The sequence below is a fragment of the Jaculus jaculus genome, chromosome 9, assembly GCF_020740685.1.
Source record: "Jaculus jaculus isolate mJacJac1 chromosome 9, mJacJac1.mat.Y.cur, whole genome shotgun sequence".
In the NCBI taxonomy this organism is placed as follows: Eukaryota; Metazoa; Chordata; class Mammalia; order Rodentia; family Dipodidae; genus Jaculus; species Jaculus jaculus.
The window spans coordinates 120,114,973-120,142,336 of record NC_059110.1 but is presented as its reverse complement, the minus strand read 5'-3'; the positions used below and the strand labels follow the sequence as shown (position 1 = coordinate 120,142,336).

Below are 27,364 nucleotides of genomic sequence, written 5' to 3'. Positions count from 1 at the left end.
CAAAGATGAAAAACAGCCAATCAGTACCGTCTTCTGGGAGTGGGAGGAAAAAGCAAAAAGAAAAAAAAAATAAGGAAAAACAAAAACGGAAATAGCTAACCCCAATTTTTCCCCCTGTGGTTTTCTTGGGGAAGAGTGGGCTTTGGGTTGTCACGGCAGTGGGCACGGGGCTTAGTCTCTCTGTGGTGGTGGATTGTCTGGAGGCTGGGAGGGTGGCTTCTGGCTCATCAACTTGTGGATTGTCTCTGGGCCACTTCTCTGGGCTCCAGCTGATTCCCTCCGGGCCCACCATGCCCTCAGATAGAGAGACGTCCATCCCGGTGTGAGCCCAACGTCTTTAGGGCCCGTAGAGCTGCCCAGGGTGTTCCTGAGGTTTTCCAGGGCCGGGGGCCACTGAAGCCCCCGAGGGGCACACCCATGGGCACGGCTCCCGGGGGGCCTTTGCTTTCTAGAGCCGGCCTGTGCTTTGGATCCTTGGGGACTTCCTAGGCTCAGCTGTGTCTTGATCAGCATCTATGGAGCCTTGGAGCCACCCCCCACCCTGCCCGCCATCACTTTGTCTGAGAAGGGGATAAGTGCGAAATATCAGAGAAGAAAAAGCTGGGGCAGGGTAATAGTGGAAACAGGCACCGAAGCCCTGCGTGAGGTAACGGAAGTGTTGAGCAGGCAGCTGCGTGGAGGCTGAGGTGGTCGGGGGGCCTGGCCTTCAGGCCGCGGTATGAGGGGCTTTGTCCACAGATGGATGTGGGGGACATCCCCATCCCTATCCAGAGTCTGCTCCTTGGGCTGCCAAAGCCCTACAGCTTGTTCAGGATGTCTGGGACTCGTTAAAAATCAACAAAGACAAGACAAAAATTTCAAAAAAATGATCAAAACCAAGGTGGGATTGTGGGGGGGGGGGGATTCTGCGTTGCCTCGGAGCTTCTTCCCTCTTTACTGCCTTGTAAATGTTTTCATCTTTGATGCTGGATGGCCAAGCCAGCTAAAAACAGACATTAACGCCCCAGGAGCTGGAGTGGGCACGGGAAGTAAGTGTGCACGGAACGAAGACCCAGGATACACAGAGGTTGGGCTGCGTTAACAGCTGGCCATACACATACACAGACACACACACAGACACGCCGGCCTGCCTGCTCCCCAACCCACGCAGCCGTGGCCCCTCCACCTGCAACCTGTGGGGTTGCTGGGGTTCAAGCATCTTTCCTCAGGAAACCCACAGAGGGTTCCAGTCAGGGTGGGGGTGGGGAGGGTAAGAACCAGTGGCCGGCCCTTGGTCCTCCAGCCATGTGGAAATTGGAGGATGGGGACTTGCCTCAGACACCCCACACTGGGGAAGGGGCTGTACCTGCAAACTGCCAGGCCTGTGCAACCCTGCTGAGAAGGGAGGCCATGGCTGGTTTCCTCGTGAAGGAATGGGAGGGCCCTGAAGGGACTGTGGTCAAGGGGCTCAGGAGAACAGGTCACGGTAGGATGCTTCCCACAGGACGGTCTAGTCAGCTTGCCCTCCCACCCTCGGCTGAGCAAGGGCACAAAGCATTGCCCTCCTCCCAACCCAAATGGCTCTTCTGAAGTCTCCTGGAGGCTAAAGGTTTCAGCCTCTCCCCTGAGGACCCTGTCACGCCTGCCTGCCCATCACAGTGATGGACCCTCCTCCTCATTACCGGCACCAAGGGCCGCCAGCCAGTCTTCTTACCATGGTTCCGATGCTGTAGGTTGCTGCGGGGCCGATGGTGTGATGGTAGGGATCAGCAGCTGCGTAGACTCTGCCATAGCTAGGGAAGAGTAGGGGAAAGAGAGACGGGGTGTGGGGGACGGCAGGCGAGGTGGGCCCTATCTCCTGGGATTCCTTCTCTTCCATGGGGGAAGCAGGCCTCCCTTCTCTGCCCCTCCAAGCCCTTCCTTTCTGCTTAGAAGTTTCTAGAATTCAGTAGTGTGTCCTTTCAATATGCCTAGCATGTGGACTGGGGCCACAAGCCAGGGGAGAGGTCAGAGAGGGGACGGATGTGGGGAGTGTACCAGGGACACCACCACTCCAGGTTGCGTAGTTAGTTATAGCTTCTCAGAGGACAGGGCTGGGCCATGGGGCCCTGCATGCCACACGCATCTGGCAAGGTGGATCAAGAGGCTGCAAGGAGGGCATGGGCTGCAGGGTCCCACCTGCTGCTGGACTTCCAGGTGGCCCCCACCCAGGTCACAGCGGGTGTGTAGACAAGAGTGACAGCAGCCGTGTTGACAAAGAGCTATGATGATGTGGCCCAGCAGGAGCTCTGCGGCCACCAGGCCAAGAGTCCAAGAGCAGAGGCGCCAGGCTCTACCATCCACAGGGGTCCTTGAGGACCTGTCCCGGAATGAGCAAGTCACAGCTTGTCTTGTGTGTGGGCATGCTCTCAGCTGGGAGGGGGCTGGCCGCTCTCGGGCGGCGCATGCTGGATCACAGCTGCTTTCATCCCATCTGGATCTGTTCTGTTCAAGAACCCACCCCCGCCACACACAGGCCTCCCCGTGCCTTGCGTGGGGGTGTGTGGCTTCTTGTCTTTCTGGACCTGGCCCTCCAGAGACCCTGGGCCATCTTCTCCCCACCACTCCCTCAACACTGCCTGCTGCCCCCAGCCTCACCTGTCGCTGTAGGCGGCGGCGGCGGCTGCGGGCTGAGCATATCTGTAGGCTGCATAGCCTCCCTGCAGGGGAGGTGAAAAGGAGAGATGGCGGAGGGACTTAGTAGGGCTCATCCACGGCGAAGCCAAGCCGGGCAGACTGGGGTAGACACTGACTCGGCAAGGCTGGGCCCTTGGGCGGGGCCTTCTCAGAACCCCCACGGTTTTCCATTTGCACCGTGGCCTGGTGGAGATGGACACCTGGCCTCCAGTCTGAGGTCTAGGACTGTATTATTCAACATGATAGAGGGTCACTTGTTCATTCATTCATTCATTCTGTTCTCTCGCCCATTTATACCCTCAGTACACACTAGTGGGCACCCATTATATACCTCTTAGCTACATGTTGGTCCTGGCAAACAGCAGGTGCCCACAGACCCACCCATAGGCCAGTGATCACTCGGAGGCCAATAGGCACAGGGAACTGGACACCAAGAAGGAGCAAGGACATGGGGCCCAAGAAGGGGGTTAGTTCAAGTATGTCTTGGCCTTGGATGAGTGGGAAGTTGAGTTACGGGTGACTGCACATGACCCAGGCAGGGTGCCAACTGAGGGCTGGTAAGCGCAGCTCCACCCGGAGGGAGAAGCAGACCTTCCCCAGATGGCACAGGCCCAGGAACAGGTGCCCCGGGGCCCACTTCTGGTCTACCAGGCCTCCCTATTAGGCAGGGTGCCCTTGGGTGCCGACCCTAGAGTGACTAGGGACGAGAGAAAGCCACCTGTGGCCCCTCATACGACCCCTTGCTACACGGACCGATGCCTGTCGCTGGGAGAGCGATCAGCAATGCCTTTGACTTGGTGACTCAGACCGTGCTGTGCTGGCATCCCCAGAGATGCCATGCTCTGTGCACTGGCGCCCTGGGTCCCCAGAGTGGGAGGGACCGTGCCGTGAGGGTGGACATTGACTTCTCACAGACTCACGAACAGAACGCTGCGCTCTCCCCTCCCCTCCCCAGGGCTACACTTACATAAATCTCAGCACCATAAAATCCATCCTGATACACGACCCTGGAAGCAAACGGACAAGAGAGTGGTGGGAACGCTGGAGAGGTGGGGTAGGCCGGCTCCGGTGTCTGCTGAGGAGCGAGGGGGCACGGTGCCAGCCCCGCCCACGGGACTGGCATTTTAACAAGCGTTTGCTCCAGTGCCCTGTTTGGTATAACAATAGAGTAACACCCTTGCTGGTCAGCAACTTTCTCCCAAAACCCAAGGGCCCATTAGCCCTATCCTGCTACCCTCCCCTAAGCTCTCCCAGACGGATGCCCTTCTTCTACGATGGAGGGCACTGAACCCCAGGGATAGGACCTGAGAGGGCTCCGAGAAGGGCCCTGCTGGACCCAAGGGCTAACAAATGCCCCCACTTAGCATCTGGAACAGGTACCAGTGCTAAGTGGCCCTTCACAGGCCACCGAGTCCTGGACGTGTCCCCTTGCTGTGGGGATGCTGACAATGTAGTGGCTGCTGCAGTTCCCACTGCCCCAACCCTGCTCCCCAGTTCTGGAAAGGCTGCTGAGCCTCCTGCGCTGCTCAAGGCTGCCCCCCACCATGCCCCCTGACCTTCCTCCATCTCCCCTTTCATGTACTCACGCTCCGTAAGTCGGGATGGGGGGTGGAGGTGGCGCAGCTCGGAAGGTATTATACACGGCCCGGCCCCGGCCCCGCAGGTGTGCGCCCCGGTAGGCAACAGCTGTGCCCGTGGTGGGGTAGGGGAAGCCAGTCACTGTAAGAAAGGGGTGTGAGAGAGTGAGTGGGGGAAGGTGGTGAAGGGCCAAGGCTTGAAGTCCCGCCTGCCCTGCCCACAGCAGCCCACCAGTCCCTGCCCCCATCTTTACCTGCATAGAATTCAGGCCCATAGACTGCGCCTACCACTGGGTTTAGCTTCCAGCCTAAAACAGAGAGAGTCCAGTCACTGGCTTCCCAAGCCTGCCCCCCACTTTTCCTTATGTCTGGGACAACCAGAGGCCATAATCAGGCCTACAAAACATTCCAAGACTTGGCCTTGGCCAACAAACCCCACTCGTGCCCTGAACTTCTGACCTGTGGTGGGCACTGGCCCTGGGTCCCTCTCCCCACATGGCAACCATGCTGTTCTGGAGGAACCCTGTCCCATCACCTAGGTTCACCTTGTATTCTCCCCACATCATGCCATTTCCCACCCACTCCTGAGTGCCTCTGCCTCAAAACTCCAGATGACTGGGATGCAGGAGAAAAGGATATATATGGTCTGAAAACATCTGCAGCCCCGGATGGGATGAGGGATTCTGTGTTTAGGGTCTCCCCATCCCTTTCCTCCAAATCTCCCCTCTGCTCCCAGCTACCCGGGCTCTCATCCCGTATGATGACGTTTCTCTGCTCTCTCATTCCCCTGTAGGCTGCTGGGAAGGAGGAGGAGGAAGGGCCATTGGGTTAAGGGTAAGAAAGATGATGAGGGGCTGGGAAGATGGCTCAATGGGTAAGAGTGCTTGCCGTGCAAGCATGAGGACCTGAGTTCAGTCCCCAGCACTCCTGGAAAAAGTCGCGCATGGGTCAACGGTTAAGGCATTTGCCTGCCAAGAATGCATGTTTACATCTCCAGGTCTCACTTATCCGGATGCAAAGTGATGCAAGCATGCAATGTTGCACATGAACCACAAGATGGCGCACGGGTCTGGTGTTCGTTCACAGCAGCTGAAAGGCCCTGGTGTGCCCATTCTCTCTCTCTGCCTCATTCTCTCTCTGTCTCAAAACTAAAATAATAATAATAATAAAAAGTTGGGCATGGCCACACATGCTATGATCCTAGCACTAAGGTAGATAGAAATAAGAGATTTGCTGGGGCTCACTGGTCAGCCAGCCAGACTGAAAGAGAAATAGCAGCTCCACGTTCAGTGAGACTCCATTTCAAGCAAAGAAAATAGAATATTTGAGAGTGTGTGTGTGTGTGTGTGTGAGAGAGAGAGAGAGAGACAACAAACGTTTTCCTCTGGCCTTTGTTGGCTGGATGGGTGCTTATGTTCTATATCCAACGGACAATCTGCTGGACTGGCTTCCTGCTGTGGGAACTCCTGCCTGACCAGTGATGGATTTCAGAGTGCTCAGTGTTAAAGCTCCCATGAGCCACTCCCGCTCCAGGCTAAACCAGAGAACCCAGGCCATCCCTCTGCAGCCTTGGGATTCCTGACTGGGCAGAGGAGCAAAGCCTTCCTGCAGCATGAAGGAGCCAGTTTTGTCTTTCCCTAGTCCCCATAAGTGCCAACATCAGTGACATGGCTCCTCCTGAGCCAGCACAGAACCTAACTTGTCAAGGCTGGGTTCAGCCTGTACCCCCTCAGCTCTTCAGTGCTGCCCAGAAAGCTGTGGCTCAAGGAACTTGAGTGGTGTGTGGACAGCGGGCCCAGCCGTACTAAAACCCCGTGGCCCACTCTAACCCTGCGGGCATACCTGCCGCTCTCTGCGGGCAGGAAGGTGACCGGCTGCTAGGGGCTGGGGCAGTGTGTTAGCGCTCTTCAGTGTGGGTGGTTGACCTAAGGGACCAGGAGACACACTGTCCTGGATGTTCACATCTCTGTCCTCGTGCCACACACTAGGGTCCGGATGGTCATTCAGGATGTTTCTGGAATGCTCTGGGGTATAGTGGCTAGTGTTCACATTGGCCAGGTCATCACATCCATCCATGCCATGCTGCAGATCAGGAAGCTGACTGGGGCTCTGCAGAAGGCCAAGTTCAAGCTCTCTGGCCACCAGACAACCTACATCTTAAAGAAAAGGGGGCTTTCTATGTTTAATGGGGATGCAAGTGAAGACACGGGCCCACAGTGGGTTGCCGGGATGTTGCGGAGTAGGGTCAAATGCATCCCAGCCACGGTCCCCTGGACAGATGGAAGGCCCTTCTCCATGCTGCCTGTTACGACACACATGTGGTTACTTTAAGAGGCCCGGCTGCTCGGGTCCTGTCCATGCTTTCCTGACTCCGCCTACCTCTGTGGCTACTGGCACGTGGGCTAACCATATGGTGTGGAACTTTCACCCTCCCCTGAAATGTACAAAAGCAGGAAAGTCCCTTTGTTCTTTGGAAAGTGAGGTTCCTCCCTCTGTGGCTCTGGTGACGCTGCCATGGTCCTCCCTGCCTGTTATAGGGAAGACGTGGCATTCTGTAGAGCCTCCCTCCTCCTCTGGCTTTGGGACCCCATCATGCTGCCTGTGGCATGATGCTATAACTCTCTTAACAAAGCCACTTACAAAACCCATCCTAAAAGAGCACTTCATCTCACTGGCTCTCTCAGATTAGCCTGTGCTCCTTCCTACCTCTAACATCCATCAACATCTACTCATAAAAGCTACCTCTTGGTCACCTCAAAATAGCCTGCCCTTTGGCTACCCACGCTAAGCACCACATCACAGAAGTCAGCCAGGATGTGCTCGGGACACAGGCAAAGCCAGGACACCAAGTTCTTAGAAAGAGTTGAGCCCTGGGGCTGGGAAGATGGTTCAATGGTTAAGGGCATGCATGCAAAGCCAGGCAGCCTGGGTTCCATTTCCAAGCCACCCATGTAAGCCAGATGTAAAAAGTGGTGCAAGTATGTGGTGTTTGCTTGAAGCAACAAGGGGCCTTTGCGTACACACTTGTGTGTGCATGCATGCATGCACACAACTTAATCCACAACTCCATGGTAAATACCAGCAAGCCCCTCAGTGGAAATGGGGGCAGGGAGGAGGGGACTGTAGCAACATATGATGTGTCCATACAAGTTTCCACTTGATACAACAAATTCATTCCTCAACATTTAGGCAGTTTTGTAAGTGAATTTGGTCTTTTGTTCTGGAGAAGTTGGTTATTTCTCAAAAAAAAAAAAAAAAAAAGAAAGAAAGAAAGAAATAAGAAAGAAAAGAAAAGATGTGTAGCTGGCAATGTAGCTCAGCTGGTAGAGTGCTTGCCTAGTAAGCCCAAGACTCTGGATTCTATCTTATCTTCAGTCAACCTCGTGTGCTGCATGCCTGACTATAATCCCAGCATTTGTGGAGGAAGGGAGGTAGAGGGACCCGAAGTTCAAGGTCACCTTCGGCCTACATAGCAAGTTTGAGACCAGCTGAGGTTACGTGAGACTCTCAAAAGACAGACTGATCAATTGATAGATAGAGAAAAAATAGATAAAGAAAATAGAAGATAGATATTAGATTGATAGATATATGATAGATAATAGGTAGACAGATGATAGAGAATTTCATAGGTGAGTAGCCAAGAGAGGCAGAACACTGCACTACATCTCTGGAGCTGGAGAGATGGATTAACAGTTAAGGCGCTCGAAGCCTTAGGACCTATGTATGACTCTCCAGGTCCCATGTAAGCCAGACACACAAAAGTGAGGCAAGTGAGAGGTTGCACATGCCCACAAATTGGTGCAAGCATCTGGAGTTTGATTTCAGTGGCTGAGGCCCTGGTGTACCAAATCTCACCCTCTCTCTTTCTAAAATAAAAAGAAAAACAATTTAAAAACCCTACATCTCTGTCCTGGAGGAGTGCACACTCAGGTGAGGAGTGCACACAGCAGTTTCTAGGAGATGCTCAGTGCTGTGGAGTCAGGAGATTGAGATGATCAGAGGATGGGTGTCGTTTAAAATAGGTTTTAAGTCATGGCACCAGACCAACTGCACAGACAAGTCCCATCACTCTGTGGCTTTTGATGAAAATTTTCAGCTCTGTTCAGAACAAAAAGAGTCAATGGACCCATGACTATTTTAAGCATTATGAGGTCTATGTTTTGGTTTTAGTTATTGATTTCTTTTGTTCTTGTTCTTGCTCTTGATTTATTTTGCAGTTTTAGTTTACTTGAAATTAAACTTTCCATTTATTGCTCAATACATGTTGTCAAGAAGAATATGTCTCAAGTAGATATTAAACTTTGATCCCATAAAAAAAATAGTTGACTTCTGGTTAAGATAGCCAAGGCAGCCTAGGGGAGAAAAAACCACCCCCCCCCCAAAAAAAACCCAGAAAAATACACTCTTCTACTAAAAAGTGAGGTGTATAAAAAATTATCAATTATAGCAGAGAAGTAGGAGAGATCCAGAGCGACTAGAGCCCACAGAAGCAGGCAGAAGCAGCTCCAGCAGTAGAGGCACCAGGTCTGTGAAGCCACAGCTGCCAGGTTCGGCCTGAGCCACATCCAGGAAAAGCCAGGTGAGGGGATTCTCCACTCACACTGGAACTTCTCACAAACTCAAGAAATGTGAAGGGAGGACGGCAGGGAAGAATGGAGGAGCAGATAGTGAGGAAGAGGAACCATGGACCAGCGGGAGAACTACATCCACCAGCCACAGCCTCCGCTACCCTCCCCCACTGCCAGCACAAGCACCAACGAGCACCAGAGACCTGGGGAAGGGAGCTCACCCATACAGTACCTGGCACCAGGCACAGGTGACCAGAGCAGTGATCCAGCAACCCAGCCAGTCTACCTGAGCCTACAGTGCAGCAAAGAAGGACCCAAGCAGGTGTGCAGCGTAACTGAGACCAAAATCATCCCAAAAGGTAACTTGGATTACACCAGGTCAGTACCCACCAAATAAGCCTGGTATATAGGCCTGAACCAGAAGTGCTAATTGCACCTTCCATGTCAGGATAACTTATATGTTAAGTCTGATGGATGGTCAGATTTGCCATGCTTAAATAAGCTTTATCCTGGGCTTGATATTTGTTGCTTCCTGATTTAAAGTGCCTTTGTCTCCTCTTCTGTTGTTCATTAGGGAAGGTACTCACTTGGTCACAAGCTGACTTGGAATCCTCAACAGACCAGAAATCTTAGCCTCCTAAGGGTGTGGGGCAACATACACCCTAAGGGACTGTGATTTTATTTGAGGATCCTGTTATAATACCTATTCCTGCATAAATACTTTGTGCTGTTTTTCATTGAATGTGTACATTGTTTAGTTAAATTTTAGAATCTGCCTGCATTTTGCTCCACTCAGCCTACTTGAATATTCTCATAGCAGGCAAACCCAACATCTAGCATCACTTTTGTAGATACTCTGAGAGTCTTAAGAGCCACACCTAGCACCTTAAGCTCCTACCCTGAAGATATATAACATCAGATTGATTGCTACATCTAATAATACTGCAGCTAATTAGAAAATCCAGGCATCAAATTAATCCAAGATGCAAAAATATGTACACTATAACACAAGAAACACAAAACTCAAGACAATATAAATCCATCAAAAGAATTAATACATCAGAAATGACCTCCAGTGAGACTGGAGGAAATGCCTGAGAAACATTGATTATAAATATGTTCAAAGAAATTAAAGAGGAAATCAAAGGAATGAAAGAGAAAATCAAAGAAGACACAGGAAACCAAATTAATGAAATAAGGAGGTCAATACAAGACAGAAATAAGGAAATAGAAATAATAAAGAAAAACCAGGCAGAATTACTAGCAATGAAGAATACAGTCAATGAAATAAAAATCTCTGTAGAAAATCTCACCAGTAGAATGGATAAGGGAGAGGACAAAATATCTAAACTGGAAGATCAGATGGCAGATCTAATACAGTCCAACAAAGAGAAAGACAAACTAGTAGGAAAGTATGAATGGCCATTTCAGGATATTTGGGACACTATGAAAAGATTACACATAAGAATTCAGGGTTGACTTCCGGTTAAGATGGCGGCGTAGGTACCACGCCAAAACAGCCTGGGGGGGGGAAGACCAAAAAAAAACTCAGCAAAATACACACTTTTACTAAAAAGTGAGGTGTATAAGAAGTTGAGGCGGCAGCGGAGAAGTGGAAGAGTTATAGAGCATCCAGAGCCTGCACAGGCGGGAACAGCGGCTCCGGGGCGGCTCAGCTACCCGCCGCAACCGCGGAGCGGCAGAAAACCGCCGGACTCTCGGCTCGAGCCGCAGGACAAGCCAGGTGCGGGGTTTTCCCCTCACACCGCGCTCTCCGCAACTCGGGAAACGTGAGGGGAGAGCGGCAGCGAGCAACGGAGGGAGGAGCAGACCACGAGGTAAAAGCACACGTGGAGAAGCGATACAACCAGAACAGCCGCGGCTCCCTCCCCTCCCCTGCCGCCTGAACCCAGCTCCAGCGAACACAGCAGCGGCCCGGGACCCGGCCACGCCAACTTGGGCTGACGGCGGGACCCAAGCAGGAGCAGAATTTGGCAGCAACTTCAGCGGCTCCAGCACCGGTACCAGTGGCCCCAGCAGCAGTGGACCCAGGAGCGGCAGCGGTGACAGATCCCGCAGCAGCGGCTTCGGGGTGAGCAGCAGCGGTGGACACGGCAACGGCAGCTTCAGCAGCGGTGGGGGCTCCGGGGGTGGCATCTACAACAGCTGCAGAGGCGGCGGCAGCGGCTCAGTTTGCCCCGTAGGAAAAGCAAGTGCCCAGCTCCAGAAATCAGAACAGCAGCCCGACGACCCAGGCAGCAACTTGACTGAGACCACAATCACCCAAGGTAACTGGGATTGCACCAGGGAAGGGTCTCACCTGGTCACAAGCTGACTTGGATACCTCAACAGACCAGAAATCTAAACCTCTTTGTTGATAGAGGATCTGGTCATTATAATAACTACTCTTGCATACATACTCGGGGCTGTTTTTGATGGAATGGGTACAGTGTTTAGCTAAATTTTAGAATCTACCAGTATATTATTCCACTCAGCCTGCTTGAATACTCCTATAGCAGGGAAACTCAACCCCTAAGAACATCTTTGTAGATACTCTGAGAGTCTTAAGAGCCACACCTAATACCTTAAGGTCCTACCCTGAAAATATATTACACCAAATCAATTGATACAGCTAAGAATACACAGCTAGCTAGAAAATCCAAGCATTAACTTAATCCAAGATGCAAAAATATATACATTATAACACAAGAAACACTAAAAAGCAAGACGATATAAATCCACCTAAAAGTATTAATGCATCAGAAATGTCCTCCAGTGAGAAAGAGTTAGAGGAAATGCCTGAGAAAGAGTTCAAAAGAATAATTATAAATATGTTCAAAGAGGTCAAAGAACACATGAAAACAATCAAAGAAGAAATCAAAGAGGAAATCAAAGAGGAAATCAAAGGAATCAAAGAAGAGGCAGGACACCAATTTAATGAAATAAAGAAGGCAATACAAGACATAAATAGAGAAATAGAAATAATAAAGAAAAACCAGTCAGAATTACTAGCAATGAAGAACACAGTTAATGAAATAAAAAACTCTGTAGAAAATCTCACCAGTAGGATGGATGAGGGAGAGGACAGAATATCTAAGCTAGAAGATCAGGTGGCAGACCTAATGCAGTCCAACAAAGAGAAAGACAAACTTATAGAAAAGTATGAGTGGGAATTTCAAGATATTCGGGACACTATGAAAAGATCCAATATAAGAATTCAGGGCATAGTAGAAGGAGAAGAATTCCACTCCAGAGGCATAGTAGGCATCTTCAACAAAATCATAGAGGAAAATTTTCCCCAAATTGGGAAAGAGGTGCCAATACAGATACAGGAAGCCTTTAGAACCCCAGCCAGACAAAACCCAGAAAGAAACTCTCCTCGCCACATTATACTCAAACTTCCAAACACACAAACCAAAGAAAAAATATTGAAAGCAGTTAGAGAGAAAAATCAAGTTACCTACAAAAGCAAGCCCATCAGGATTACAGCAGATTATTCAACACAAACTTTTAAAGCCAGAAGGGCCTGGAGTGATATATTCCAAGTTCTGAAAGATAACAACTGTCAACCAAGGTTACTTTATCCTGCAAAGTTATCCATCCAAATAGATGGAGAAATAAAGACATTCCATGACAAAAGCAGGTTAAAGGAATATCTGAAGACAAAACCAGCTCTACAGAAAATACTTGATAGAATCCTCCATGCTGAACAAAAGGAAAAGCACACATATAAGGAACCTAGAAAAAACCAGCCATACTCAAATACCAGTTAACAGAAGAGAGCACAGGTAGAACAAGTAACACACACACACACACACACAAATGGCAAACATAAATACACACCTTTCAATAATATCTCTTAATATCAACGGTCTCAATGCCCCAACGAAAAGACATAGATTTGCAGACTGGGTTAAAAAGCAGGATCCTACAATTTGTTGTCTTCAAGAAACTCACCTTTCTACAAAGGATAGACATTATCTTAGGGTGAAAGGTTGGAAGACGGTGTTTCAAGCAAATGGGCCTAGAAAACAAGCAGGGGTTGCTATCCTAATATCAGACAGGGTGGACTTTAGTCCGAAGTTAGTCAAAAAAGATAAGGAAGGTCACTTTATATTGATTAAGGGCACACTCCAACAGGAGGACATTACAATCCTAAACATATATGCACCTAACATGGGGGCTCCCAAATTCGTCAAACAAACACTATTAGAACTAAGGTCACAGATAACACCAAACACGGTGGTGGTGGGTGACTTTAACACCCCACTCTCATCAATTGACAGGTCATCCAGGGAAAGAATAAACAGAGAGGCATCTGGACTAAATGAGGTCATAGAAGATATGGACCTAACAGATATATACAGGACATTTCATCCAAAGGCTGCAGAATATACATTCTTTTCAGCAGCACATGGAACATTCTCTAAAATAGACCATATATTAGGACACAAAGCAAATCTTAACAAATTCAGGAAAATTGAAATAATTCCTTGCATTCTATCTGACCACAATGGAATTAAACTACAAATCAGTAGCAAGAAAGGCTATAGAGCATACACAAAATCATGGAAGCTAAACAATACACTACTAAATGATGAGTGGGTCAATGAAGAAATCAAAAAGGAAATCAAAAAATTTATAGAGTCAAATGATAATGAGAACACAACATACCAAAATCTCTGGGACACAATGAAGGCAGTTCTAAGAGGTAAATTTATAGCCTTAAGTTCCTATATTAAGAAATTAGAAAGGTCGCAAGTAAACGACCTAATGCTTCGCCTTAAAGCCTTGGAAAAAGAAGAACAAAGCAAACCAAAAAGTAGTAGACGGGAAGAAATAATAAAGATTAGGGCAGAAATTAATGAAATAGAAACAAAAAGAACAATCCAAAGAATTAATGAAACAAAGAGTTGGTTCTTTGAAAGGATAAACAAGATTGATAAACCCTTAGCAAATCTGACCAAAAGAAAGAGAGAAGAGACACAAATTAATAAAATCAGAGATGAACAAGGTAACATCACAACAGATTCCAGAGAAATTCAAAAAATTATAGGGACATACTATAAAAGCATATACTCCACAAAGTATGAAAATCTGAAAGAAATGGATGATTTCCTTGATCTATATGACCTACCTAAATTAAATCAAAATGAGATTAATCACTTAAATAGACCTATAACAAACATGGAGATCCGAGCAGTTATCAATAATCTCCCAACTAAAAAAAGCCCAGGCCCGGATGGATTCACTGCTGAATTTTACCAGACTTTTAAGGAAGAGCTAACACCATTGCTTCTTAAGCTTTTCCAGGAAATAGAAAAAGAAGGAATCCTACCAAACTCCTTCTATGAGGCCAGCATCACCCTGATACCAAAACCAGGCAAAGATAGAACAAAAAAAGAAAATTACAGACCAATCTCCCTCATGAACATAGATGCAAAAATTCTCAACAAAATATTGGCAAACAGAATACAAGAGTATATCAAAAAGATCATTCACCCTGACCAAGTAGGCTTTATCCCAGAGATGCAGGGATGGTTCAACATACGCAAATCTATAAATGTAATACATTACATAAATGGGTTGAAGGACAAAAATCACATGATCATCTCATTAGATGCAGAGAAAGCATTTGACAAAATCCAACATCCCTTCATGATAAAAGTCCTACAGAGACTGGGAATAGAAGGAACATATCTCAATATAATAAAGGCTATTTATGACAAGCCTACAGCCAACATATTACTAAATGGGGAAAAACTGGAAGCTTTTCCACTAAAATCAGGAACAAGACAAGGGTGTCCACTGTCTCCACTTCTATTTAATATAGTTTTAGAAGTCTTAGCCATAGCAATAAGGCAAGAGACACACATAAAAGGATACAAATTGGAAAGGAAGAAATCAAGTTATCACTATTTGCAGATGACATGATTCTATACATAAAGGACCCTAAAGACTCTACTAGCAAGCTGTTAGAGCTAATCAAAACCTACAGCAATGTAGCAGGATACAAAATAAATACACAGAAATCAGTAGCCTTCATATATGCTAACAACAAACACACAGAGGATGAAATCAGAGAATCACTCCCATTCACAATTGCATCAAAAAAAATAAAATACCTTGGAATAAACCTAACTAAGGAAGTAAAGAATCTATACAATGAGAACTTTAAGACACTCAAGCGAGAAATTGCAGAAGACACTAGAAAGTGGAGAAACATCCCTTGTTCCTGGCTTGGAAGAATCAATATCGTGAAAATGGCAATCTTACCTAAAGCAATCTACACATTTAATGCAATCCCTATCAAAATTCCAAAGGCTTTCTTCATGGAAATAGAAAAAACAATCCAAAAATTCATTTGGAATCATAAAAAACCTCGAATATCTAAAATAATACTGAGCAACAAAAAAGAGGCTGGTGGTATCACCATACCTGATTTTAACCTATACTACAGAGCCATAGTAACAAAAACAGCATGGTACTGGCACAAAAACAGACATGTAGATCAGTGGAACAGAATAGAGGACCCAGATGTAAGCCCAAGTAGCTATAGCCACCTGATATTCGATAAAAATGCCAAAAATACTCATTGGAGAAGAGACAGCCTCTTCAGCAAATGGTGTTTTGAAAACTGGATAAATATCTGCAGAAGGATGAAAATAGATTCTTCTCTCTCGCCATGCACAAGAATTAAGTCCAAATGGATTAAAGACCTTAACATCAGACCGGAAACTTTGAAACTGCTAGAGGAAAAAGTAGGGGAAACCCTCCAACATATTGGTCTTGGCAAAGACTTTCTAAATACAACCCCAATTGCTCAGGCAATAAAACCACAGATTAACCACTGGGACCTAATGAAATTACAAAGATTTTGCACCGCAAAGGACACAGTGAAAAAAGCAAAGAGGCAACCTACAGAATGGGAAAAAATCTTCGCCAGCTATATATCTGATAAAGGATTAATATCTAGGATATACAAAGAACTCAAAAAGTTAACTAATAAGGAATCAAACAGGCCAATCAAAAAATGGGCTAAGGAGCTAAATAGAGAGTTCTCAAAGGAAGAAATACGAATGGCATATAAGCACCTAAAAAAATGTTCTACGTCACTAGTCATCAGGGAAATGCAGATTAAAACTACATTGAGATTCCATCTCACTCCTGTCAGATTGGCCACCATCATGAAAACAAATGATCATAAATGTTGGCGGGGATGTGGAAAAAAAGGAACCCTTCTGCACTGCTGGTGGGAATGCAATCTGGTCCAGCCATTGTGGAAAACAGTGTGGAGGTTCCTAAAGCAGCTAGAGATTGATCTACCATATGACCCAGCTATAGCACTCCTAGGCATATATCCAAAGGACTCATCTCATTTCCTTAGAAGTACATGCTCAACCATGTTTATTGCTGCTCAATTTATAATAGCTGGGAAATGGAACCAGCCTAGATGTCCCTCAACAGATGAGTGGATAATGAAGATGTGGTACATTTATACAATGGAGTTCTACTCAGCGGTAAAGAAAAATGAAGTTATGAAATTTGCAGAAAAATGGATGGACCTGGAAAGTATTATACTAAGTCAGGTAACCCAGGCCCAGAAAGCCAAGCGCCACATGTTCTCCCTCATATGGGGATCCTAGCTACAGATGACTGGGCTTCTGTGTGAGAATGAAAATACTTAGTAGCAGAGGCCAGTAAGTTGAAAAGGAGACATAAAGGGTGGAGAAAGGAAGGGAGGAGGATACTTAATAGGTTGATATTGTATATATGTAATTACAATGATTGTAATGGGGAGGTAATATGATTGAGAATGGAATTTCAAACGGAAAAGTGTGGGGGTGGGGAGGGAGGGAATTACCATGGGATATATTTTATAATCATGGAAAATGTTAATAAAAATTTAAAAAAAAAAAAAAGAATTCAGGGTTAGTAGAAGGAGAAGAATTTAACTTCAAAGGCATAGTAGGCATTTTCAACAAAACCATAGAAGAAAACTTCCCCAAAATTGGGAAAGAGATGCCAATGCAGATACAGGAATCCTTTAGAACACTGAGCAGACAAAACCTGGGAAGAACCTCTCCTTGCCATATTATAATTAAACTACCAAACATACAAACCAAAAAAAAAAAAAAAAAAAAAAAGATATTGAAAGCAGTTGGAGAGAAAAATCAAGTCACATAGAAAGGCAAGCCCATCAGGATCATAGCAGAATACTCAACACAAACTTTAAAAGCCAGAAGGGCTTGGAATGATGTATTCCAAGTTCTGAAGGATAACAACTGTCAACCAAAGTCACTTTATCCTACAAAGCTATCCATTCAAATAGATGGAGAAATAAGGACATTCCACAACAAAAGCAGGCTAAAGGAGTATTTGAAGACAAAACCAGCTCTACAGAAAATACTTGAAAGATCCTCTATGCTGAAGAAAAAGAAAAACACACATATAAGGAACCTGGAGAAAACAAACCATACTCCAATAAAACCAGAAGAACTACAAAACAAAAACAATGGCAAAAATACATACACACCTTTCAATAATATCTCTTAATGACCCCAACCAAAAAACATAGATTTGCAGACTGGGTTCAAAAGCAGGATTCTTCAATTTGTTGCCTCCAAGAACTCACCTTTCTGCAAAGGATGGCCACTATCTTATGGTGAAAGAATGGAAAACGGTGTTTTAAGCAAATGGGCCTAGAAAACAAGCAGGGGTTGCTATCCTAATATCTGACGAGGTAGACTTCAGTCCAACATTAGTTAGGAAAGATAAGGAAGGTCATTTTATATTGAGTAAAGGCACACTCCAAAAGGAGGATATTATAATCCTAAACATATATGCATCTAACATGGGGGGCTCCCAACTGCATCAAACAAACACTATTAGAACTAAGGTCACAGATAACACCAAACACAGTGGTAGTGGGTGATTTCAACACCCCCCTCTCATCAATTGACAGGTCATCTCAGCAAAAAATACAGAGAAGCATCTGGATTAAATGAGGTCATAGAACAAATGGACCTAATAGATACATACAGGACATTTCATCCAAATGCTGCAGAATACACATTATTTTCAGCAGCACATGGAACATTCCCTAAAATAGACCATATATTAGGACACAAAGCAAATCTTAACAAATAGAGGAAAATTGATATAACTCCTTGCATTTTATCTGATCACAATGGGATCAAACTACAAATCAATGGCAAGAAAGGCTATAGAGCATACACAAAATCATGGAAACTAAACAATACACTACTAAATGATGAATGGGTCAATGAAGAAATCAAGAAGGAAATAAAAAAATTAATAGAGTCAAATGATAATGAGAACACAACATACCAAAACTTTTGGGACACAATGAAGGCAGTCCTAAGAGGGAAATTTATAGCTTTAAGTGCCTATATTAAGAAATTAGAAAGGCTTCAAGTAAATAACACTTCACCTTAAAGCCTTGGAAAAAGAAGAACAAAGCAATTCGAAAATCAGTAGATGGGAAGAAATAATAAAGATTAGGGCAGAAATTAATGAAATAGAAACCAACCAACCAACCAACCAAACAAACAAAAAATACAAAGAATCAATGAAACAAAGAATTGGTTCTTTGAAAGGATAAACCCTTAGCAAATCTGACCAAAAGAAAGGGAGAAGAGACATAAATTAATTGAATTGAGATGAAAAAAGGCACCATCGCAACAGATGCCAGAGAAATTAAAAAAATCATAGGGACATAATATAAGAACATACACTCCACTAAGTTTTAAAATCTGAAAGAAATGGGTGATTTCCTTGATTTATGTGACCTAACCAAATTAAATCAAGATGAAATTAACTACTTAAATAGAACTATAACAAACATGGAGATCCAAGCAGTTATCAAAAATCTCCCAACTAGGGCTGGAGAGATGGCTTAGCGGTTAAGCGCTTGCCTGTGAAGCCTAAGGACCCCGGTTCAAGGCTTGGTTCCCCAGGTCCCACATTAGCCAGATGCACAAGGGGGTGCACGCGTCTGGAGTTCGTTTGCAGAGGCTGGAAGCCCTGGCGCGCCCATTCTCTCTCTCTCCCTCTATCTGTCTTTCTCTGTGTCTGACACTCCCCCCCCCCAAAAAAAATCACCCAACTAAAAAAGGCCCATACAGATTCACTGGTGAATTTTATGAGACTTTCATGGAAGAACTAACACCATTGCTTCTTAAACTTTTCCATAAAATAGAAAAAGAAGGAATCCTACCAAACTCCTATGAAGCCAGCATCACCCTGATACCAAAACCAGGCAAAGATAGAACAACAAAAAAAAGTTATAGACCAGTCTCCCTCATGAACATAGATACAAAAATTCTCAACAAAATCTTGGCAAACAGAATACAACAATATATCAGAAAGATCATCCACCCCGACCCAGTAGGCTTTATCCCAGAGATGCAGGAATGGTTCAACATATGCAAATCAATAAATGTAATACATCATATAAATGGACTGAAGGACAAAAATCACATGATCATCTCATTAGATGCAGAAAAAGCATTTGACAAAATCCAACATCCCTTCATGATAAAAGTCCCAGAGACTGCAACAGAAGGAACATATCTCAACCTAATAAAAGCTATTTATGACAAGCCTACAGCCAACATATTACTAAATGCAGATAAACTTGAAGCTTTTCCACTAAAAGCAGAAACAAGACAAGGGTGTCCACTGTCTCCACTTTTATTTAATATAGTACTGGAAGTCTTAGCCATAGCAATAAGGCAAGAGACACACATAAAAGGGATACAAATTGGAAAGGAAGAGGTCAAGTTTTCACTATTTTCAGATGACATGATTCTATACATAAAGGACCCTAAAGACTTTACCAGCAAACTGTTAGAGTTGATAAACACCTATAGCCATGTAGCAGGATACAAAATAGACAGAAATCAGTAGTCTTCCTATATGCTAACAACAAACACACAGAGGATGAAATTAGAGAATCACTCCCATTCACAATTGCATAAAATAAATAAATAAATAAAGTACCTTGGAATAAACCTAACTAAGGAAGTGAAGGATCTCTACAATGCAAACTTTAAAACACTCAAGTGAGAAATTGCAGAAGATACTAGAAAATAGAAAAACATTCCTTGTTCTTGGATCAGAAGAATCAATATTATGAAAAATGCAATCTTACCAAAAGCAACCTACACATTTAATGGAATCCCCATCAAAATTCCAATGGCATTCCTTATGGAAATAGAAAAAAAAAACACAAATTCATTTGGAAGCATAAAATATCTCGAATATCTAAAACAATTTTGAGCAACAAAAATAAGACTGGTGGTATCACCATACCTGATTTTAACCTATACTACAGAGCCATAGTAACAAAAACAGCATGGTATTGGCAGAAAAACAGACACGTAGATCAATGGAACAGAATAGAGGACCCAAATGTAAGCTCTAGTAGCTACAGCCACCTGATAATTGACAAAAATACCAAAAATATTCATTGGAGAAAAGACAGCCTCTTTAGCAAATTGTGCTGGGAAAATTGGATATGTATCTGTAGAAGGATGAAAGTAGATCCTTATCTCTCTCCATGCATAAGAATTAAATCCAAATGGATCAAAGACCTTAATATCAGACCTGAAACTCTGAAATTGCTAGAGGAAAAAGTAGGGGAAACTCTTCAACATATTGGTCTTGGCAAAGACTTTCTGACTATAACCCCAGTTGGCCAAGCAATAAAACCACAGGTTAACCCCTGTGACCTCATGAAATTACAAAGCTTTTGTACAGCAAAGGACACTGTGAATAGAGCAAAGAGGCAACCTACAGAATGGGAGAAAATCTTTGCCAGCTATACATCTGATAGAGGATTAATATCTAGGATATACAAAGAACTCAAAAAATTAAATAATAAGAAATCAAACAACCCAATTAAACAATGGGCTATGGAACTAAATAGAGAGTTCTCAAAAGAAGAAACATGGATGGCGTATAAACATCTAAAGAAATGTTCTACATCCCTAATCATCAGGGATCTCACTCCTGTCAGATTGGTTACCATCATGAAAGCAAATGACCATAAATGCTGGAGAGGATGCAGAACCCTTCTACACTGTTGGTGGGAATGCAATCTGGTCCAGCCATTGTGGAAATCAGTGTGGAGATTCCTGAGATATCTAAAAATAGATCTACCATATGACCCAGCTATAACACTCCCAGGTATATATCCTAAGAACTTGTCTCGCTACCTTAGAGATACTTGCTCAACCATGTTTATTGCCTCTCTAGTCACAATAGCTGGGAAATGGAACCAGCCTAGATGTCCCTCAACTGATCAGTGGATAATGAAGATGTGGCACATTTACACAATGGAGTTCTACTCAGTGGTAAAGAAAAATGAAGTTAGGAAATTTGCAGGAAAATGCATGGATCTGGAAAGGATTATACTAAGTGAGGTAACCCAGGCTCAGAAAGCCAAACATCACATGTTCTCTCTTATATGTGAGTGCTCTACAAATAACTGGACTTCTGTGTGAGTAGGAAGAAAACTCAGTAGCAGAGGCCAGTAAGCTGGAAAGGAGATATAAATGGAATAGAAAGGAAGGGAGGGGGGACTTAATAAGTTGGTATTGTGTATATGTAAGTAGAATAATAATCAGGGTGAAAAGGCCTAAGTAAAGTCAGGGGAAGAGATTGAGTAAAGGAAAGATGGAGGGAGGCTAATCAAAACCTAAGAGCATATAAATAAGTCATATAGAAATCTACTTTTTTGGACAATGGAACACTTAGGAGCCACAGATTTTTACTAGAAAAATTTCAGTGCCAGGGATTTGGATACCTTCCAGTGAGTTGTTGGTCAGGGAGGTCCCTGATGCCCCCAGAACATTACAAGCCATTTCCAAGGCCCTTGGTTTCCCACCAGGAATAGATGGTAAGACCCTATTGCTAAAGACTCCACACACTTGGGCTGCAACATCACTGAGAAGTTCTGCTGGAACTGAGCTGAAAACCTCCTCCATGTAGACCAGCTGGCAAAAAGCTGGAAAAAGCCATGCTGCATGCAGTTCAATGGGGGAGAGAGAAATCACCAGTGAAGATACTCAACAGTGGGCACTGCAAGCCTTAGATTTGGCCAGCCAGGCCAAATGATCCAATGGGTGCAACAGTGGCACATCTGTTTGGGGGAAACCAACTGCCCTCTAATTTGACTGGAGGCTCGCTCCATGGGAAGGAATACATCCCTGATAATGAAAACCTACAACAGGGTTTTCATGATCCTTAGGGGTGTAATGTCTGCTACTGTCTGGCTAAATGTATATACTATGGTCATCAAACTGCCCAAGAAACACTTCTCTTGATGTTCATACCTACATATTAATGCTACTCTCACTTTTTTGTTAGAGAACTTTCTCTTTTCCAATAACAGTGACCTTGGGATGACTGAGAAGGCACCTTGGTGCTGAGAAGACGTTACAGAGGAGTGCTCAGCACTGAAATCTCTCTCACACCTTACAAGGCTCAGGGTCCATTGCGGAAGAGGTGGCAGAAAGAATATAAGAGCCAAAGGAAGGGCAGGACTCCTTACAATGTGCTCCTCCAGACACAAAATGGCCTGGGTATCCATGACCTCACAGTGCCTGACACTACCTACACAAGACCATCATAATAGGAGGAAAAGATGATGACATCAAAACAAAAGAGAGACTGATTGAGAGGGGGAGGAGATATGATGGAGAGTGGAGTTTCAAAGGGGAAAGTGGGGGGAGGGAGGGAATTACCATGGGATCTTGTTTATAATCATGGAAGTTGTTAATTATAAAAGATTAAAATTAAAAAAAAAAAGAGTTGAGTTAGAGTCAGTGCTCAAAAAGTGGGAAAATGCCCACAGTACTCAGTGCTTAATAGGTGTGGGGTGGCATCCCTATTGTGCCCAGGATCTGACACCCTGATAAGATCTGATAATGAGGCTGATCTTATCAGCCCACCACCTTGCCGCAAGCTTTCTGGGTTGGTGGGTCACCCGACTCCACGTGTAGCCGATCACCCGATCACTGGGGCCAGAGGCCAGGGACGGCTGACACTGACGTGGCCTGCCACATCCTTGTATAGCAGCAGGTCACCATTCTGTCTATGGATGACATCACGCTGTCTGAATCCAGATGCTATTCCCCAGCGGGTTGTGGGAGCTCTGAAAGTTCCTGACACGCAGCCCGCCATGCACAGAGCAGACCCTTCGCCTGGTGGGACTGATAAACACAGCTGCCAGCCATCCTCCTCCGGCCCCGCGCAGCCAGCCCTGAGCACCAGTGGGCTCCTCTCCAGGGAACAGAGGTGTGTCCACACTGCAGTGGCGCGCGTACACGGCCCTTGCCACCTACCCAGTGTGGGCAGGTGCGGAGCAGGCTGGGGGCCTCATAGTGTGCTCAACACTTTCAGAGTCCAAGACACTCGGTTTTTTTTTTTTTTTTTTCCATCAGCACCCCCTCTACAGTAAACACCGACATCTCCATCCTGAGCAGCAATTAGAGATGTCGTTTGTCATTACCTAGCGCTGGGAATGGTATGCTCCTGTTTTGCAGACCAAGAGCTTGGAGCTCAGGGAAGTCTAGAAGCTTGAGCCTGCTAGGCCTGGGCACAGTGTGTCTGAGTGGCATACTTGACCACAGGGCCCTCCCAATAGTCCCCAGGAAGGCAGCGTCACCACCCAGCAAGTTGCTCGCCAGGCCCGTCCACTTGGCCTCTGGGTGAAGCAGACACTTGGGAAAGTCCAGGGCCCTGATGGGAGACACCAACTATGTGGGTGGGGAGGGTGATCTCGGCTATCACGCCTTTCCAACTGGATGGAAGCAGAAGAGTTGGGACACCTGGCAGAGGTAAGCACTTAGTGCCCAGGAAGCCCAGTCTTAGGTGGCCTCAGCTCCACCCCAGACCCTGCACCCCACTGGGGGATCCTAGGCCCTCACCATTGGTGTATGGGTTCCCAGGCTTCTTGTTGGTCATGACCCGGGCTGTGGCATTATTGACCTGTTGAGAGAGAGAGAAAAAAAAAGAGAGGGGGAAAGAGAGAGAGAGGGAGGGAGGGAGGAACAGAGAGAGACAGAGAGAGGGAGAGAAAAAATATAAGGAGAGTGTCAGCTTCCTCAAAGACTCCTAGCCACCCTGGTCCTGCCCATGGGGCATAGGCCTTTGGAAGGGAGGTCCTCAGGCTGCTGCCCAGCTTGGCCCAGGACTCTGGCCCAAACTGTTGCTTTTCATGAGTAGCTACACTAAGTGGAGCTGAACCCCTCTGGCAGAGGAAGGCTCTTGGAGATGCTCCCTGTGGGCTCTCTGCATGCTCCCAGGCCTGCTACAGGCTCCACAACCCTCTCCCTCAGGTTACCCGAGGTCCTCTTGGGTATGGACACAAGGTGGCCATCCCCTCCCCCAATGAACACAGCACCTCTTTTCTAGGGGGAGGGTCTCTGAACTCTCGGCATAGTACCGAAATTTCGGTAATAAGGTTCTAGGTAAGCAACGCCCAGGGGCTAGTTCCCTAAGGCCTTGCCAGACTTCTTGGGGTGAGGGGAAGACAGAGAATTGAGGAGCCTCATGTGCAAGGAGGAAGGGTGGCACCCGAGGAAGGGGTCTGAGCGGCAGTGGCCGCGGAACCACGGGTGGGGGGGTGCTGGGCTGGGGATATCAGAACCTTTTAGCTTCTCCAGCCTCCATGGCCCTCCTTAGCAGCCCTCCCTCCTGCCTCAGGCCTTTAGACCACAGAGCCCCACTAAAGCACCAGGGAGGAGGGGAGGGCAGAGAGGGCTATGCCCCGGTGGGGCTGGGGAGTGTGTGCCCTGGCTCTGCTGCCCTCTCTGGCTACTTGCCGTGGCCTCTGATTTTACTCCACAAGGGTGGCAGCTGTGGCTGCCTGGTGGGAGAGGCCCCCCTTCCTGCTGGGGAACAGGTAGAGCTGACCACAGCCCTTTAACCTGCTAAGAAGTCTCACACAGTTTCTGGTTCTCCCTGAAATCTGGATGGGGTCAAGGCTCTTCCCCAAAGTTCAGGGAGGCGGGCTAGGGGGAGAACTCGGGGTGAGCCTCAAGTCTCCACCAATCAGAGCGACAGGTGCTGGGCTCAGCCAAGAGCTGAGGGTGGGGAGGTCACCCTGAGGGTGACCCTTCCTCCAGCCTGGAGACCCCTGCTGGACTTTCTGTAGGGCGGGCCATGCCGTCCAGGACCTCCCTGCCCTGCTGCCGCCGCACACTTATCTGAGCACCTCAATTTTCCGTCCCTCTACGATCGTCCCATTCAGCTTCTCCCGGGCTCGGTCAGCATCTGAGCTAGTTTCAAAAGTGACAAACCCAAAACCCTGTGAGCAGAGGACGACAGACAGGAGAAGACAGGATGAGAAAAGGGAAGGGGGGAGGGGGAGGGGCGGGAGGGGGCAGGGAGAGAGGGACGAATCAGGTGAGCAGAGGAGACCCTGGTGGCCCAGTCTGTCCTGGTGCCCGCACTGGAGAGATGCGTGGGGGGGGGGGGAGGGGGAGGGCCGGGGCTGCTGCTGGCCTTGCTTGAGCCCAGCCGAAGCTCAGTGCCTGGCATTTCCCGGGGAGACAGGCCAAATTTTAGGAAAGAGATGCTAGCCCGGCCAGGGGCCAGGCCTGCCAGTGGACTCACACCTTGGGGTGGGCGGGTGTGGGGGAGGGGCTGAGGCCGGGCTTTCACGGGGAACAGCGCCCCATCGCCTTCGCCCTAAGAGCCTGGAGTAGAAGAGAGTCAGCTTTCTGGTGGAGCAGAGCTGGTCTTTACTGGACACCCGCCTGGCCTGCCCACCCTGCAGCCCTTACCCCCAAGCCTCCAGGCCCCCCGGGGGTGAGTGGTTGGGTGAGGGTGGGGGGCTCTGGGGTGCAGGTTGGGAGGTCCCAGCAGCTCAGAGAGGAGAAGCGGCCTGGCAGCGACACAGACAGCTGGGGTCGGGGGCGGGAGAGCGGGGGGGTACAAGCACCCGTGTGGCTCAGGGGTCCTCGGGCAGGCGGGCGCGAAGCTCTCCAGGAAGGAAATGCGCATGTCACACGTTAGCCTGGCGGGACCTACGCCGGGCGCCGGCGCCGTAACGGTGGCAGCCTCTGTGCGGCACCCACCTTGGAGCCCCGCTCGTTAAAAATGATCTCCACGTCTAAAATTTTCCCGAATTGCTGCAGAAACAGAGAGAGGAGGGGTGGGGAGACAGGAGAGAGGGGGTTAAGACAGCAGAGGCCTGGTCTGTTCCACTGCTGAGGTCCACCCCCCCCCCAGGCTCGGCAAAGGAGAATGGGGGACTCCCTTCACCGCGCGCGCGCGCACGCGCAGGTGGGGCAGGCCACCCCCCTTCCTGGAGGCCTGTGTGTCTTGCTTGTTAAGAAACACGGGTGCCAGAGTACCGCTGGGCCTGGGTTACAGTAGGGACAGGATGCCCATCAGTGCCATCTTCAACTCAAGTTCAAGTGTGAGGCTCTATGGAGAAGTCCTCCTTTAAGGATGGAGGAGTGGAGAGGGAGGGTCATGAGCTGAGGCCAGAAAACGGGTGTGGAAACACCGGGAGATCAGGACTCTTAGCTGCGAAAGGGACCCTCAGCTTCCCTGAGGTGGGAGTGGGGGAGGCCAGGCCAGGCAAAAGGGCAGGGGCAGGGCTGAGGGACGGGAGAGGAAGAACCTTTAGACTGGGGGCCTGGGACGCAGCACTGCTGTGTCCTGCCGCTCAGGCCCTTGCTGATAGAGGGCACTGTGCCAGTCAGGACGCATGGCTCTAGCTGCCCCACTCCTGCCCCACGGCTAGCCTGGAGTCGCTGTGGACGGCCTTGCCTCCATCACTGGCACACACACGGCCATGAACCTGTGGCCCAAGTCTTGGAGCAACAGTTGTGAGGTCCTTAGGGGCCCACCTTCTAGTTTCTGGAGTCACCAGCTTCTCTGCGGCAGGGGAAGGGGGTCTCACGAGGCAGGGGGCAGGCAAGCTACAAACTCCCATCTGTCAGGTTCTGAGGAGGAGCGATCCTCCTCTTCCACGCTTTACAGAGCCATGGACCCTGGCACAAGTGTGTGCCCATCTGTCCCATGGGGTTCTGGTCAGCAGGTGCAGGTCAAGGGCCTAGTCATTGAGTTTCTCTGGCCGTCAGCTGCTTAATGTAAGTGGCCCAGGCTCAGAGTGGTTCACAGTACCGAGCCCCCTCCCCACCCCGCCAGGCCCAGGATCGAGTGCATACCTCCTCATCAGGGTTTTCAGTCACCCCCACCCCATGGTGAGACTAAGTTTCAAATATAGTTAGGCCCCCAACTTGGGGGCCATTTCCGGGGTCACACTAAGGGCTATGCATCCTGGAGCTGCTCTGGGGGGATGGGATATAGCCCAGCTGTGTGAGCGGGGCTGAGCCAGGGGTGGGGGCTCCGAGCTTTGCCAGAGGTAAGGGAAGAAAAGGGGCGACGGGGGCAGGCCTCTGTGGTCACAGCAGGCCGAGGAGCCTCACGGCTGGCTTCCCCCTGGCGGCTCCAGCACGCCATGGCCTCAGCACATATTCAGCGCTCAAGTCCAACAGCAGGCCTCCCCGGGGGAGCCTG

The 27,364-nt window shown here is 47.6% G+C and overlaps 1 protein-coding gene across 7 annotated transcripts in view; it reads right to left on the bottom strand.

Annotated features, from left to right (window-relative positions):
- Rbfox3 (RNA binding fox-1 homolog 3) overlaps positions 1 to 27,364 on the bottom strand; it is a 477,131-nt gene that overhangs the window by 3,016 nt on the left and 446,751 nt on the right. For 5 of the 7 annotated variants that reach the window (XM_045159685.1, XM_045159686.1, XM_045159682.1 and 2 more), the window contains 8 exons: positions 25,912 to 25,965; positions 25,047 to 25,139; positions 23,758 to 23,818; positions 4,487 to 4,540; positions 4,242 to 4,374; positions 3,623 to 3,803; positions 2,617 to 2,678; positions 1,694 to 1,772 (listed from right to left, as the gene is read on the bottom strand). In XM_045159685.1, the coding sequence (XP_045015620.1) occupies positions 1,694 to 1,772; positions 2,617 to 2,678; positions 3,623 to 3,803; positions 4,242 to 4,374; positions 4,487 to 4,540; positions 23,758 to 23,818; positions 25,047 to 25,139; positions 25,912 to 25,965 (717 nt within the window). The remainder of the gene's footprint in view (positions 1 to 1,693; positions 1,773 to 2,616; positions 2,679 to 3,622; positions 3,804 to 4,241; positions 4,375 to 4,486; positions 4,541 to 23,757; positions 23,819 to 25,046; positions 25,140 to 25,911; positions 25,966 to 27,364) is intronic. The other 2 variants (XM_004655249.2, XM_004655248.2) reach the window with 1 other exon arrangement.